This window comes from Acartia tonsa, chromosome 10, assembly GCF_053477335.1.
Source record: "Acartia tonsa isolate MP-2025a chromosome 10, ASM5347733v1, whole genome shotgun sequence".
NCBI classification, from domain to species: Eukaryota; Metazoa; Arthropoda; class Copepoda; order Calanoida; family Acartiidae; genus Acartia; species Acartia tonsa.
The window spans coordinates 23,351,001-23,364,294 of NC_137269.1; the positions used below are offsets into that span (position 1 = coordinate 23,351,001).

At 43.2% G+C, this 13,294-nt stretch overlaps 1 protein-coding gene across 1 annotated transcript; it reads right to left on the reverse strand.

Annotated features, from left to right (window-relative positions):
- Positions 1–1,808: 1,808 nt before the first annotated feature.
- LOC145330649 (uncharacterized) lies at positions 1,809–13,220 on the reverse strand. Its single transcript, XM_080175314.1, has 8 exons — positions 13,156–13,220; positions 12,739–12,803; positions 11,806–11,871; positions 11,339–11,447; positions 10,763–10,871; positions 10,296–10,353; positions 2,454–2,508; positions 1,809–1,952 (listed from the first exon to the last, which is right to left on the reverse strand). The coding sequence occupies exons 1-8, from the start codon at positions 13,218–13,220 to the stop codon at positions 1,883–1,885; spliced, it is 597 nt and encodes a 198-aa protein (XP_080031440.1). The 3' UTR covers positions 1,809–1,882.
- Between the last annotated feature and the right edge of the window lie 74 nt (positions 13,221–13,294).

Consider the following 13,294-nt stretch of genomic DNA (forward strand, 5'->3'; position numbering starts at 1 on the left):
CATGCACCACTGGAACATGGTTTCCTATTTATTATTACATAAGAAATAATCGGTACCTAGATAATAGCTTACAAACTTGTTGTGCCAATATGTAATGAATAAATTGTTGTATTGTAGTAAAATATTTAAGGCCTGATATCATATTGAACTTACTCAAGTTGTAAGCTAACTAATAGATTTTTATTTTGTTTAAACTTTAATGCTCAAGAACGAAAGGGATAGTTCCCTGAAGTGCATTCTTAAAATGGATTAATATTGACTGAATCTTGCACAAGATTTTCATGTTTATCCCACCCCATCCTTTCTTTTTGGATGAACGAATTTACCAATCCTACACTCTGTTTATGACATGGTAAATAATATTTACATTTAAGCACACATTTTTTATGTAACTTGGGGCAGTCTGGAAAAGGATGTTTTTTTATCCAACCTTTAATTACCTATCATACCTATTGATTTTTTACAACAAAAAATTAATCACTTAAAGGCTCAATGCATTAAGTAGGTACTCTTTAAATGCACTTCATGAAGCTATTCTTTTTAAGTTTGTTTTTGTTATTATGTCAACAACAAATTAAAAATTAAATATTAAGCTATGTACCTACCTAAAGAATTATGCTTACTCAGGTATTTCATTAGTATGTTTAATGTGTTACTAAGTGTTGAATTGCATCGGTATTTTGCAAGGAAGCTACTCATAAAGTTTTGATAAGTTGGTTGAAATGTCGGCGGTAGCAAGTTGAGTAAAGATCTTGTGGGATATCATGTGGCAAATTCTAATTACGATTAACATAATTACCCCTTATATAAATTTCTATTCTAAATGAAAAAACTTACACTCTAGAGTTTGTATACTCAATCAAGATTTTATATTAAAAAGTCCTGAAAGGTTTGAAGCCAACGAATGAGAGATCGCGTTCTTAAAATTTTGAGTTCAACATTCAAAAATATCCTCTCTCCTACCTAGTGCCAAACTAAAAATAAATACCAAGAGGAATGGTCTTTTTATTTACTTTACTGTTATGACTAGCTCTGCTATTATTGAACATTGTTATTCTTGTTAATTTTTTTCTCCAAATGGACCTCGTAATACTGTAAATAATAGTTGTTTCTGTGAAAATGTTTATTTTATTTGAAAAAGGTGTAGGTTTATATGATTGTATTATCCAGGGTGGGTAAAAACCCAGGGTTTTTTTAAAAAGCCCAGCCCAACCCAACCCAAAAACCTTTTTTTTAAGGGTTTTTTTGGGGGTTTTATTGGTTTTTTTTAAAAAACCCTGGGTGGGTTTTTTTGGGTGGGTTTTTTGTATGCCCACCCTGGTATTATCAAATAAGTATATTTTCCTGAAATAAATATTTTTTTATGTATGTCTTATTTTTTTCTATTCGAAACTACTTTCAGGGCGCTTGCGAACCATCAGGTTACCTTTTCATAACGAAATAACCTAATTCTCGATGTAATCGCGTGCCTAGAGAAAACAAGATTACAAATTTTTCTCCTCTAGAATTTACGTGCATTGAAAGAAAACGAAGTAGTGGGTTTCGTCGTATTTTTACAGTAGTTTGATAGGTTAGGTAAATGGTAATGATTGCCCCGCAGGAGATAGAAATAGGAGAAACCCACTACTTCGTTTTTTTCCATAATCCTTAGTTGTTGAATTTGTTATTGTATATTATTTGTACCTAGATGTTCATAGACAAATCAAAGATCATTATTGAACCTCTTCTATATTTTTTTAATAATTAAAAAAAAAGGAAGGATAGATTTTTGTTTACATAACTACATAGATACAGAGTGAGGAAATCGATACAATTTGTATGTTTATTGAACTAAATTCACTTTCAATAATTTTTAACAGATTTTTACAATAATAGCATGACACTAAGGTACTGGTGATTCAGATAACTTTTGAAAACTAAAGGTGACCGCTATAGGCTCATGATCACTCAAACTAAAATACAAATATTCTAGGATGATAAAATCTGTAGACGTTAGGTTTTAAAGTAAATGTTTTTCAAAATTTGTTTAGACTTAAAAATTATTCTGCTTATCAAGTTCTGACACTAAGTGTTTATGTTCTTTGTCATACCATCTAGACCTAGTGTTAGAGCTTCGCTTTTTTGGATGATGTCAACCTTGTTTTCGTAGGGTGATATCTCCATAAAGTGGCATTAGCATATTTATAGCTAAGGACCATCATAAAGCTGCCTTGGTAAATTTGGGTATTTGTTAACAAGATCTTAACAGACATTGATACATAAGAGACATCTTGCAACTTGAGCATGTAACCAGTGGATACGCCACTAGCATCTAGGTGACAAAGGACTGTATAATATATAAAAATACCATAAAACCATCTCAAGACATATTTGTGAATATTCCCTAAATTGTTCAGTAGTCAACGAGATCCTAATGAACAAACAAAAAATGCCTCACGCTATCAAAAAGATACCTTATGTCTGCTTGTTCTGGGTCATTGCAGAGAAAATCATTATTTTCTGTCACATCTAAAAACAAGGACGATTACGAAAATTGTAAAGCAAAGCTTTTTGAAATTATAAGCTAAAACAGGGACGTTTGAGGGGCTTAAAAGGTTCTAGGGGAGTGATCTAATGTATTTTTTGAAGTTGTGTTTTGGTTTATTCTTATTTACTTAATAAACAAGGATGACAACATCCATAAAAGCGAAGCACTGAAACGGTAGGACAAACGGACATTAACACTTGTATAGTGTCTGAACTGAATAATCAGAATATAAAAGTATAAGAGTCGAAGCAAAATTGTAAGTAAATTTGTTGAAAAACTGCTTGATACAGGATTATGTTTATGGACATACTTACATTTTTAGGACTTGATTATAGAGTTGCTTACAATACTTATAATATTGTTCTTGTTGTTCTGTGGTATTCGGCAACCGTGAGCCATGCCTATGGCACCCCTGACCGGGGTTCGGGGAAGGGCCAACGGCCCTCCCCCGAGTCCTGGGGAAGGGGTCTGCCGACCCCCTCCCTATACCTAGAATTAATGATTGAATCTGACAGCCTTATTATGGTTAAGTTGCATTGTTAATTCCCCCCACCCTTCTCAGGGATGGGGGATCATTATTGCCCAAACTGACTATTGTATATGTATTATATTGCCTTTATTTATGATTATTTATTCCTATCTGTGTAACTATTGTTTGTTGTATATAGCTTTTAGTAATCCTTAGACCTTCAATAAAGGGACAACTGAAGTAGATGTTGTTTATTATTTAGTGATTGTTAGAGAAGCGTAGCTTCTCTATAGTAAGGTGTCCACGTCTGTTCACACTGCCGTAATCTAATTGAACTCTGGTGTCTGCCATTATCCTCGGCGGATACCACAACTTTTGGTGACAGCTGTGTGAGATTACGGCAAACCACAAGTGTAGAGCAGACACGCAGCTGAGGCTAAGGTACTCCCAGCAGTGAAACTGGCAAAACTGACACAAGCAACCTGAATTACCCACCCTGGATAGCAAGGTCTAACTCTGCATCCGGCAGTTGTGGAAGTGAAACAGCGAAACTTGACGGAGAACCGCGAGAAGCGCCGACATCTAACGGAGAATTGAGCGCTCAAAGGGCTGAAACAGGCCTGCGGACTGGCTGAAACAGGCCAAATAAGTGCAAACGGCTGAAAATAGGCCAACATTTACTGCAAGAGATAGCAGGATCCGAACCAGTGGCGCTAGCAGGACGGGACATTCCCTGCCGCCATCAGCCGGATTCAGATAAGCGGCGCTAGCAGGACGGGACATTCCCTGCCGCCGATAGGCTGAAACACGCCACATAGCTGCGAGCTGCGAGCCAACATACGAGTGTAGTGTACCAAAGCAGAGAAAACTACGTCAACTCCAAGTATCCTGAGAGGCTACAGCGCAGCCACCCATCTAGAAAAGCAGATATTATATCACATTGTAGGGATTACCACCCTAGTGTGATGGTTAAACAATAGAGTTATGAGCAAGGATTGGCAAACAATTTGTTGTGTATTGTGATAAAACTAAAAATAGAACAGGCTTGGATTTGTTGTGTATTGTGATAACAACTAAAAATAGAACAGGCTTGGTAAGCAAATCTGTTATGTATTGTGATAAGGCCAAAAATAGAATCTAGATGTAATATAACAATGCCTTGACAAACAATCTAACCACCCAAGCCTACAGCACAACAAAAATACACCCCTTATTCCAGAGGAAAGGGAGGGGCCCACTCTCCATTGAAGGAAATACAATCAAGGTGACATAACAGATAAGCCTAGGATTAAGGAGAAAGGGCACCATTACCTCATCACACAGTTACCTCAAACCCACAGCACTCCCCCTTCCTCACAGGGGGAACGGACGGATTTACCCCGTCCCCTCACGCGCTTCCCCCCTCCTACCCACACTTGACTAAGTCCGCCCACGGTGTGGAGCTAGCGACCGGGAACACAGAGCGCCATTTACGGGTCGCGCAACAGAGTTCGGAGATATCATAAAATTCAACGGACAAAGCGGACCAATGAGAGAGCGAGTTGAGGGATAAGTGCGCATTTTACCTGTGTGCGCGGATTTGACGGTGCGTAAGCGCGCTGCAAGGACAGGAGATTTCACGCACACACACACACACAGGAGTGGAGCTACTCCATAGCATCCAACAGAGGTATTTTTAGAAAATAAAGAATTACAAGCTTCTCCCTCCTATCTATAGTGTGATAAAGGAAAACCAAATCAGTTCCTGACAGCAGTTCAGACCCTCAACAGCTATCTACCCCTACCAGCCTACTCTACAAAAACTCAGAATAAAACTAGTGACAAGTACATCTAAGTTATATCTTTGTAACTAAACTACCAACCTAGTGATAAAACAGTGTTGGCTGCTAGGCTAGAAAGCCGCAAGTGATAGACATTTATATTATTGCCTTATAACTTTGTATTCCGCCGCTGAACCGTTGGCCCGATGGAGCAGCCGCAAGCGCCAGGAGGCGACCAAGCCCAAGGATGGCTCCAGGATGACCCTCAGCCGGCTCCAGCCGAGTATCGCAAGCTCATGCTGAGCAATCTGCCGGAGTATAGAGGGCCGCCCAAGCAATCTTGGAGCTCCCACATCCGCAGACTCGAGATGTCATGGGCGGCTTACCGCGTGCCGCCCCATGACACCCTCAACCGCCGCAACGCCCTTTTACTGTCACTCGTAGGGCAAGCGGCGGAAATGGCGTCTCATCTGTTTGGCGAGGCAGGCCAAGCCTTGACTTACGAACAAGTCAAGGCCGAGTGTGAAATGTTATTTCGTCCAGACTTTGAAGCAAGCCTTCAGGGATTACAGGCAACACTCGACAGAACCTATACAAGCATACATATCCACAAAGTGTGCCTTGTATAGGGAGGCCTACAGCCATGAGGATCTCGAGTTATTAATCGATGAATTAAATCGTGGCATTCGTAACGCTAATGTGAAACGTGAGATGATGAGTCATGAGATCGCCTCTGTACCTGAGTACACGAGGCGAGCCATGTTCACCGTCACAATGATTACCAAGCAGCTGAAGGAGGGCGTGTGCCTAGTGGACGCCACCGACGGGCTCACAGGATCAGCCAGCGTCCAGTTGCCCAATTACGACGAGTCGGAGCCAATGGAGATTGGCGCCTTGGCTCCGGGTCTCCACCAGATGGGGAAGGTCGCCCCAGATGACAAGGTTCCAGGCCGCTGTTTCCGCTGCCAAGGGAAAGGCCACCGAGCTCGAGACTGCCCGACGCCTATGGAAGTCAGCCTAGAGGAGAGACGCACCCAGCCACGCCGTGACCGTCCTGCCAAGTGTGAGCGTTGCCACTATGCTGGCCATACGGCGGCCGAGTGCAGAGCCGACTGGGACCAGGTAGCCGGCCGTAGGCGCACCGCAGACAAGGGTGCTCCCCCAGGAAAGCCCAGCAGAGTAGCCCACATGGAAGGGAGCGCGCCCCCAGCACCACCGCAGCAAGCAGCCGCCCCCAACGCAGCGGGCCGAGCCAACGGAATGCCGCAGTTTGGGACCGTTCCAGCTAGGATCAACGTACTGGGAGGCGCGGCTGAACCCAACCGGGTTGGCCTGGGCTTCAGTCTCAACCACCTGGGGCAGGAGTTTGTGCAACCCAACAACATCGCCGAGCCAGAAGTTCTGAGGCCCCAGCCTTTTAGCCTAAACATGATGGAGCCTGCCCGACCGAGCCTACCCAGCAAGAGTGGAGGGGCGCTACCCAGCGTCACTGAGACGGTGTACGGGGAGGCCCTGGCGGCCGTTGAACGAGAGAGGCAGGAGGCGCTAGCCAGCGCATCAGAGTCGATGTATGGGGCGCCGCCACCTGCGATGACTGGGGGGTGCTATCCAGCGCCTCCAACCTGGTGCCTGGGGCGACAACCATCGCCGCCACCGAGATACCTGGACCCTGGAACGAGCCAGCCTCCAACCTGGTGCCTGGGGCGACAACCGTCGCCGCCACCGAGATACCTGGATCCTGGAACGAGCCAGCAGTCCCAGAGGAAGGGGTGACACCCGTCACCCCCAGTCAGCCAGCGCCACCAGCCTGTAGGGAGAGCCCAGCTATACACCATCCAGCGCCCCCTGCCAGCCGAAGGAACCCAGCTGCCCAGCACTTCCAGTCGAGCCAGGATAAGTTAAATTTAACAAATGTGTTGTATCCAAACTATTGTAAAACCCCAACCTTGCCTGTGCCCCCTGCACCAGAGGCTGGGGAGATTGAAATTTGGGGATATAAGGACTTGCCTGTGCCACATGCACCTGAGTTCCTAGGGCAGGGGAGGGACGTGAGTCAGGGCGAGCCTGTGCCACACGCACTTCAGCCCCATGCCACTGGGCATGCCATGGACAAGGGAAGGGACCCCTTGGGGCTAGGGGAGCCGACACCCAGGCAAGCACCAGTCGCCTGCCAGTCTGTCATTGGGGAGGGTATCGGGGTGCCCCGGCCACACAAAGATAACGCTCAATGGAAATTTGTATCTAGCCAGGAGCAGCCCAGCCGTGTCCAGCCCCGAGAAGCAGCCGTGACCCGAGCCGAAGATCCCCAGCCGCGTGCGCGAGGTAGATGGCTGTCTGGTAGCTTCTCACACTGGTGGATGGTCCTGTGGGGACTACTGCTGGCAGCCGTGTGGCCTACAACCAGCTACGTCCTGGTGGGGTGGGACTGCGCCAACCCCACCCACGTCACAGCCTACAATAAGGAAAAGATGTGTAGCACGGAACCGCTACACCAGGAGGTGCCCCTGGGCCATGAAGTACACGTCCTGCAGCAAGTCAAGATTAGGGAAACAACAGGATACAGTTGTCAGCTCACTGTGTCCCAGTGGACATTCAGGTGTGGGGTATGGGGTCACCTCAAGGTGACCTCGGTCCCCACCCTCATGAGGCCAACCAAGATCGATCCAGAAACGTGCCGAGACCTGGCCAGGAACCGAGTCTACACGCTGCCAGGCAAGACCCAGCCACTGACGTTCCAGCTGAACCACCCCCTGTTCTTCACCCTCAATATGGTGGGCGCCCTTGTCAACAGCCCCGAGGGGGTGGGTTGTGAAGGGGAGGACGTCCACTTCGAGGGCCAGCTGTACCGCAATGAATTAGTGCTCCAGGAACGACGGCTGCTGGTCAAGGAAGAGACCTACGTAGTAGAGGATGGACGGGTGGAGTCCCAATCTGACCACCTGGCCTTAGAATGTCCCCATTCTGAGCTGTCTTGCATCACTGGGGAAGCCACCTACGTGTGGGACCACCTGGGGAGAGATTGCCCCTTGAGGCTGATCCGCAGCCTCCAGCCCAGCCTAGTGATGGATGCGTTCCTGGTTGACCATCAAGCCCAGTTTTTCATCAACATGACCAACCCCACCTCAATAGTGAACTGCGACTTTGAGGCCCATGCCACCAACCACCCAGCATTGTTCGTGGCAGCTGACCCAGCCGCGGCAGCGCTGCCCAGAGTATCGGCCAGGGATGTTGATGTCCCCCTGCAGGCCCAGATACATGCAGGTTATATTGGATTTACTCTGGAGACACGCATGAAAAGCACAGCAGCAGAAGAAGTAGCGGCCAACTGCTGGAAGCTCCAGCAACTAGACCCGGCCCACCCGGTGCGTGTCCAGGGGAGCACGTTCTCGGTGCTGAGGGGAGATGTCCTGCTCCAGCTTACCTGCCAACGCCACAAATACGTTGTCCGTGAAAACAAGGAATGTTGGGACAAAGTACCAGTGGAACCCACAGGATTTGTAGACGCCGTGACACGAGTGTATAGCGGCCACGCCACCAAGATTCCCTGCTCCTCCACATACCCCCTGACTGTGCACGCGGAGGAAGGCTGGATAGAGTTAACCCCCGCACCTAAGAAGAGGCCACCCCCGCTGGATACGCCCAAGCAGCTGCTGACAGAACCCTTGGATGACTTCAGTTCAGGGGGCTTGTATTCGCAGGCTGAGTTGAACGACTGGCAGCAACTGCTGGCATTCCCAGCGTATAAAAGCGCCATGCTGACCGGCCTGTCCTATGGCTCATGCGTTCAGCAAGGTAGCTGTTCGGCCACCGGGGACCATGGGATAGTGTCCTACAATATCGACCGACTGGCGGAGGAAGGAGAGGCCGCCCTGGATGTCTGGGCTGGGTTCAGACAAGCTATCCACGAGTGGGGAGATGGCGCAGCCATACTGTGCTTGCTGTTGTTAATCCTCAAACTGCTGGGGGACCTGACCATCATTTCCCTGGCAGCCGCACAAGGAGGTGTACGGGCCGCCATGAATGCGATGTCACAAGTGTTCCTGTACCATCCAACTTTGTACAGGAAAGCCTTGGCCAGAGCCCGGCTCACCCATGCCAAGTCTCGGGACTTTTCAGTAGACTGGGATGCCATTCCCATCGGCCGGGAAGCAGCCGAGGAAATGGTGTCCATGCAATCAGCCGATAGCGGGCATGACCGCCCAGGCAGGCCAGGACCGCCCTCTGGAAGACCCCGCGGCCCCTCGGGAGGTCAGGCTGCCGCCCAGATGGTCAACTTGGCAGCCAGTGCCCCAGCCGCTGCCAACAACAACCAGAATGCCCCGCTGCTGACCGTCCCAGCAACAGCTGTGCCACACGCCAACCTGACACCTGCCGGCGCTGAGCTACGTGTCCAACCAAAACCAGCCTCTACCTTCTACCCCACGTTGGGAGCCCATCAGCCCTGAAAATCACCACTAGGATTCCATTGAATCATTATCATTTGTATATATATCTTAGCCCTAAGGAGCGGACCGAAGGCCTCAACCACTGTCGGAAGTCTGGTAGGGAGGCTCCCTCCCAGCCTTCCGAGGGGAGAGTTGTGGTATTCGGCAACCGTGAGCCATGCCTATGGCACCCCTGACCGGGGTTCGGGGAAGGGCCAACGGCCCTCCCCCGAGTCCTGGGTAAGGGGTCTGCCGACCCCCTCCCTATACCTAGAATTAATGATTGAATCTGACAGCCTTATTATGGTTAAGTTGCATTGTTAATTCCCCCCACCCTTCTCAGGGATGGGGGATCATTATTGCCCAAACTGACTATTGTATATGTATTATATTGCCTTTATTTATGATTATTTATTCCTATCTGTGTAACTATTGTTTGTTGTATATAGCTTTTAGTAATCCTTAGACCTTCAATAAAGGGACAACTGAAGTAGATGTTGTTTATTATTTAGTGATTATTAGAGAAGCGTAGCTTCTCTATAGTAAGGTGTCCACGTCTGTTCACACTGCCGTAATCTAATTGAACTCTGGTGTCTGCCATTATCCTCGGCGGATACCACAGTTCCAGGACTTAATATACCAAAATTCAGATCAAACGGATAATTAGATAACATAAAAATTTGTTGTAGAAAAAGTAGAAAAATCAACATGTTTAAAATGGACGTATGGACATTCTGGTAATGATCATGGAGTTGCTACGCTTTCTAAATCGTACCTAACTACTACAGGAATCATCATGCTATCTATCTCGGATGGAAGTACGGACCGACCCTAATTATAGAAAAGCTTCGCTTTTAAAAAACTAGCAACTGGACCCGTAGAAATTTGCATTTAGGTTTTTTTAAGGGGTAAGAAAAAAAGCCTAAAATCATCACATGCTGAAATTAAAATAAAATAGCTTAATACCATCCTGAGACCTATGTGAAGTTTCCCTAAAAAGTAGAACTTAATAATTGAAATCTTAAGCTTTATACAAAAAACCGTACTACTTTATAGAATTTCTGAGATTAGCACACTTTAGACTAAAGTAAAGCATTTAACCATACAACATTTACCTGAAAACAAGGGGCTTAACACAAACTTACATCCATCCGTTGTATAGTTAGCAACTAACTGAAAATATTCATATTAATGAGGGCAATTGTATCTGTAAGAAGCAATGACAAACCATATCAAACAAATGAATAACTTAATGCTAAAAATATATAAACTTCCCAGGACATATGAGTAGCTTCACTACAAAGGAGAACCATATCGGTTAAGCCGTTTGCAAGATCCTCTGTTACACAGAGACAGAAATCATGTTACTGTAAGGGTGTGTCCTTGTTGACAGTCTTTACAGTTCTTTAAATAACGAGCACAGGTAGACATACGCAGCTAGACATACGGACGTACAGTTCACTAATCATAGATCAGCTACGCTGATATGAAATCATAAACCAGGTAAAGTCTATTTTATATGTGAATTAATCAACGGTACACAAATAACTAACTACTTACACAAAAGTAAAATTTTACCTACCTTTTGTTCCAAATGGAAAACTTGATATTCTGTGACATTAACTAAGACATCTAAGTTATTGGTAGTAAATAATACATAATCTAATAATTCTTCTGCAAATTCTGGATTCCTACGAAAGTTCATTTATTTAGTACTAGCGTTTACGCCCCTAAAGGCCTTTTTTAAATTTGATTTAAAAAAGAAAAAGCAATAAAAAATTTTTTTCGGTTCGGTCATTTTTTTCTATGTGCGACTTCTTTTCGTAGAGCGGTGCTACCCTCCACCAAAATAGTTATTAATCTTCCCATGACCTATGTGAAGCTACATTATAAAGGAGAACCCTGTCGGTTCATCGGCTACCAAGATTCTTTAGTAGAGACAGCAACACAGTTACGGTATTATAAGAATTTTAAAAGGAGACTTCAAGTATTTTCTTGTCTAGCGCAGCAATATCAAGCCAACTTTATTTATATGAAAACAAAAAAGTAAACTTTAATACCTAAAAAAAGCTTTGTGGATTTGTGTCTATGTGCGTTATATTTAATAATTGCAGAAAATAAGTTGCTGTCCTTAACATGAAATTAAAGATTACTTTACCTGAAAGAGTTTTGTATTGTGTGATAAGTGCTGTCTCTATATATTTCAGATGCATTAAAAGAATCATTCAAAATATCTTCAATCATCGAGTATGAGTTTTCTGTTACAACTGAAAATTAATTTTGAAATGTTTTAATATATTTTTGTAAAAACCTTTTTATTCCAATTTTTCGCTTAGCTATTTTGTAAAGTATATACAATTTAAAAATCTGAATGTATTTCTTTTCCAGCATGGATTTCAAACCGATGATTAGAACCGGTTCCTAACCATACTGAAAAATCATGTAACATATAGAACTACAGCTGATTTTTTTCGAACATCAAAATAAAAATCTTAATATTAATTGCACGTTTAAACTTTTTATTTTAATATCCACGGAAAGCTGTCTATAATACGATATGATAGATAACTATTAAGCTTACCCAATCTATACTTGTTTTATTTTTTTTAATTAAACAAATATTACTTTCATATTGCCCATAGTCCAAAGAAATATTTAGTTCACTTCTGAAATCATGATTCAAATCTCCACCTAGAATTCAGAAAAGAAAATTAAACAAGGATAACTATATCAATGTCGACCAAGCTTTTTGGGCGGGTAAGATCCCTTACCCCATCCCCTTGGATGTTCCTGAAATGAATTACAAGATTTTTTCTTTTTATGAGACTAGAGGTGTGCCCCTAGCTCTAGATTCAGTGTAGAAGGCAAGATAGACTAAAACCATTTTAATTCTAAATGAAGCATTTATATACTGGGAGCTCAATTTTATGACGATTTTTAATTTTTTTTTCATAGAGAAGCCAACGTCTCATTAATATCCAAGGGTACTCAACAAAAGTTTAAAGAATATTGTTTCTCGTATTCATTTGAATCCGGTGGATAGGAACCGGTTCTCATGAATACGAAAAAACTATGTCTAGCATCGTATTATATCCAGTTTTCTACGAATATAGAAATGTACAATCATAAGATTAAAACTAGTTTTTTAGCCGGTGCCTTCGGCACCACGGGGCTAAAAAAACTAGTTTTAATCTTATAATTGTACATTCTATATCCGCGGAAAGCCGTTTATAATACGATACGGGAAATAACTATTCTTAGCTTCTAGTGCAGTCTTCAGACCTCTTACTATGACCCTACTTGGGTTCTTAAGAGTAAAATAACAATAAACAATAAATAAACATACAGTCTCTTTGCAGGTTCTATCCATTCCAATATATTTCTACATTATTATTACTCTTCTGTTACTCTTTTGAAAGTTAAATAAATTACGCTACAATAAACTACTCTTGAACAAAATTGCCTGCAGTCTATCTACTTCGAAGGGATTGCCAAATTTTAAAAAAATTGCCATAGTTAACTTTCCTACGGGTCATCTATAAAATTGTAATATCTTACCAAGAATGATAATATCAGCAGTTGAATTTTTAATTTCTCCAACTATCTGTTCAACCTGCTTCTCTCTGTATAAATGAAAATTAAAGTATGATACTTCATAAAAGTTATAAAAAAAAAGATATTAAGCTGTTTTTTTATGCTGTAATATATTGAGGTTGATTTTTAAAACACTCGCTAGGTACTGCAGTTTTTTTCACCTTTCTACAATGAGCTTAAGCTTTCATTTTCTCGCGTACTTGTAGCAAGCTTTACTTTTAGTATGCTCTTGATAATTTAATATACAATACATATATAATAGTTCATTATTCTTTTTTTTCATTTACAATATTGTAAACTTTCAATAACAACTACGGTCACAATAACCTTAAAATACAATTATCTATCTAACCTAGTCGTCCTTGTACTCATTATTGTTACCTGTAACTATAATTGAAGTCAAATGCAATGGTATGTGTGTTGTAAACATCAACACTGTTGAACATTTACTCTTTAAAAACAAAAATTACTAAGCACCAAAAAAGAAACAAAAATCCAATCAAATTAGACAGATTATTAA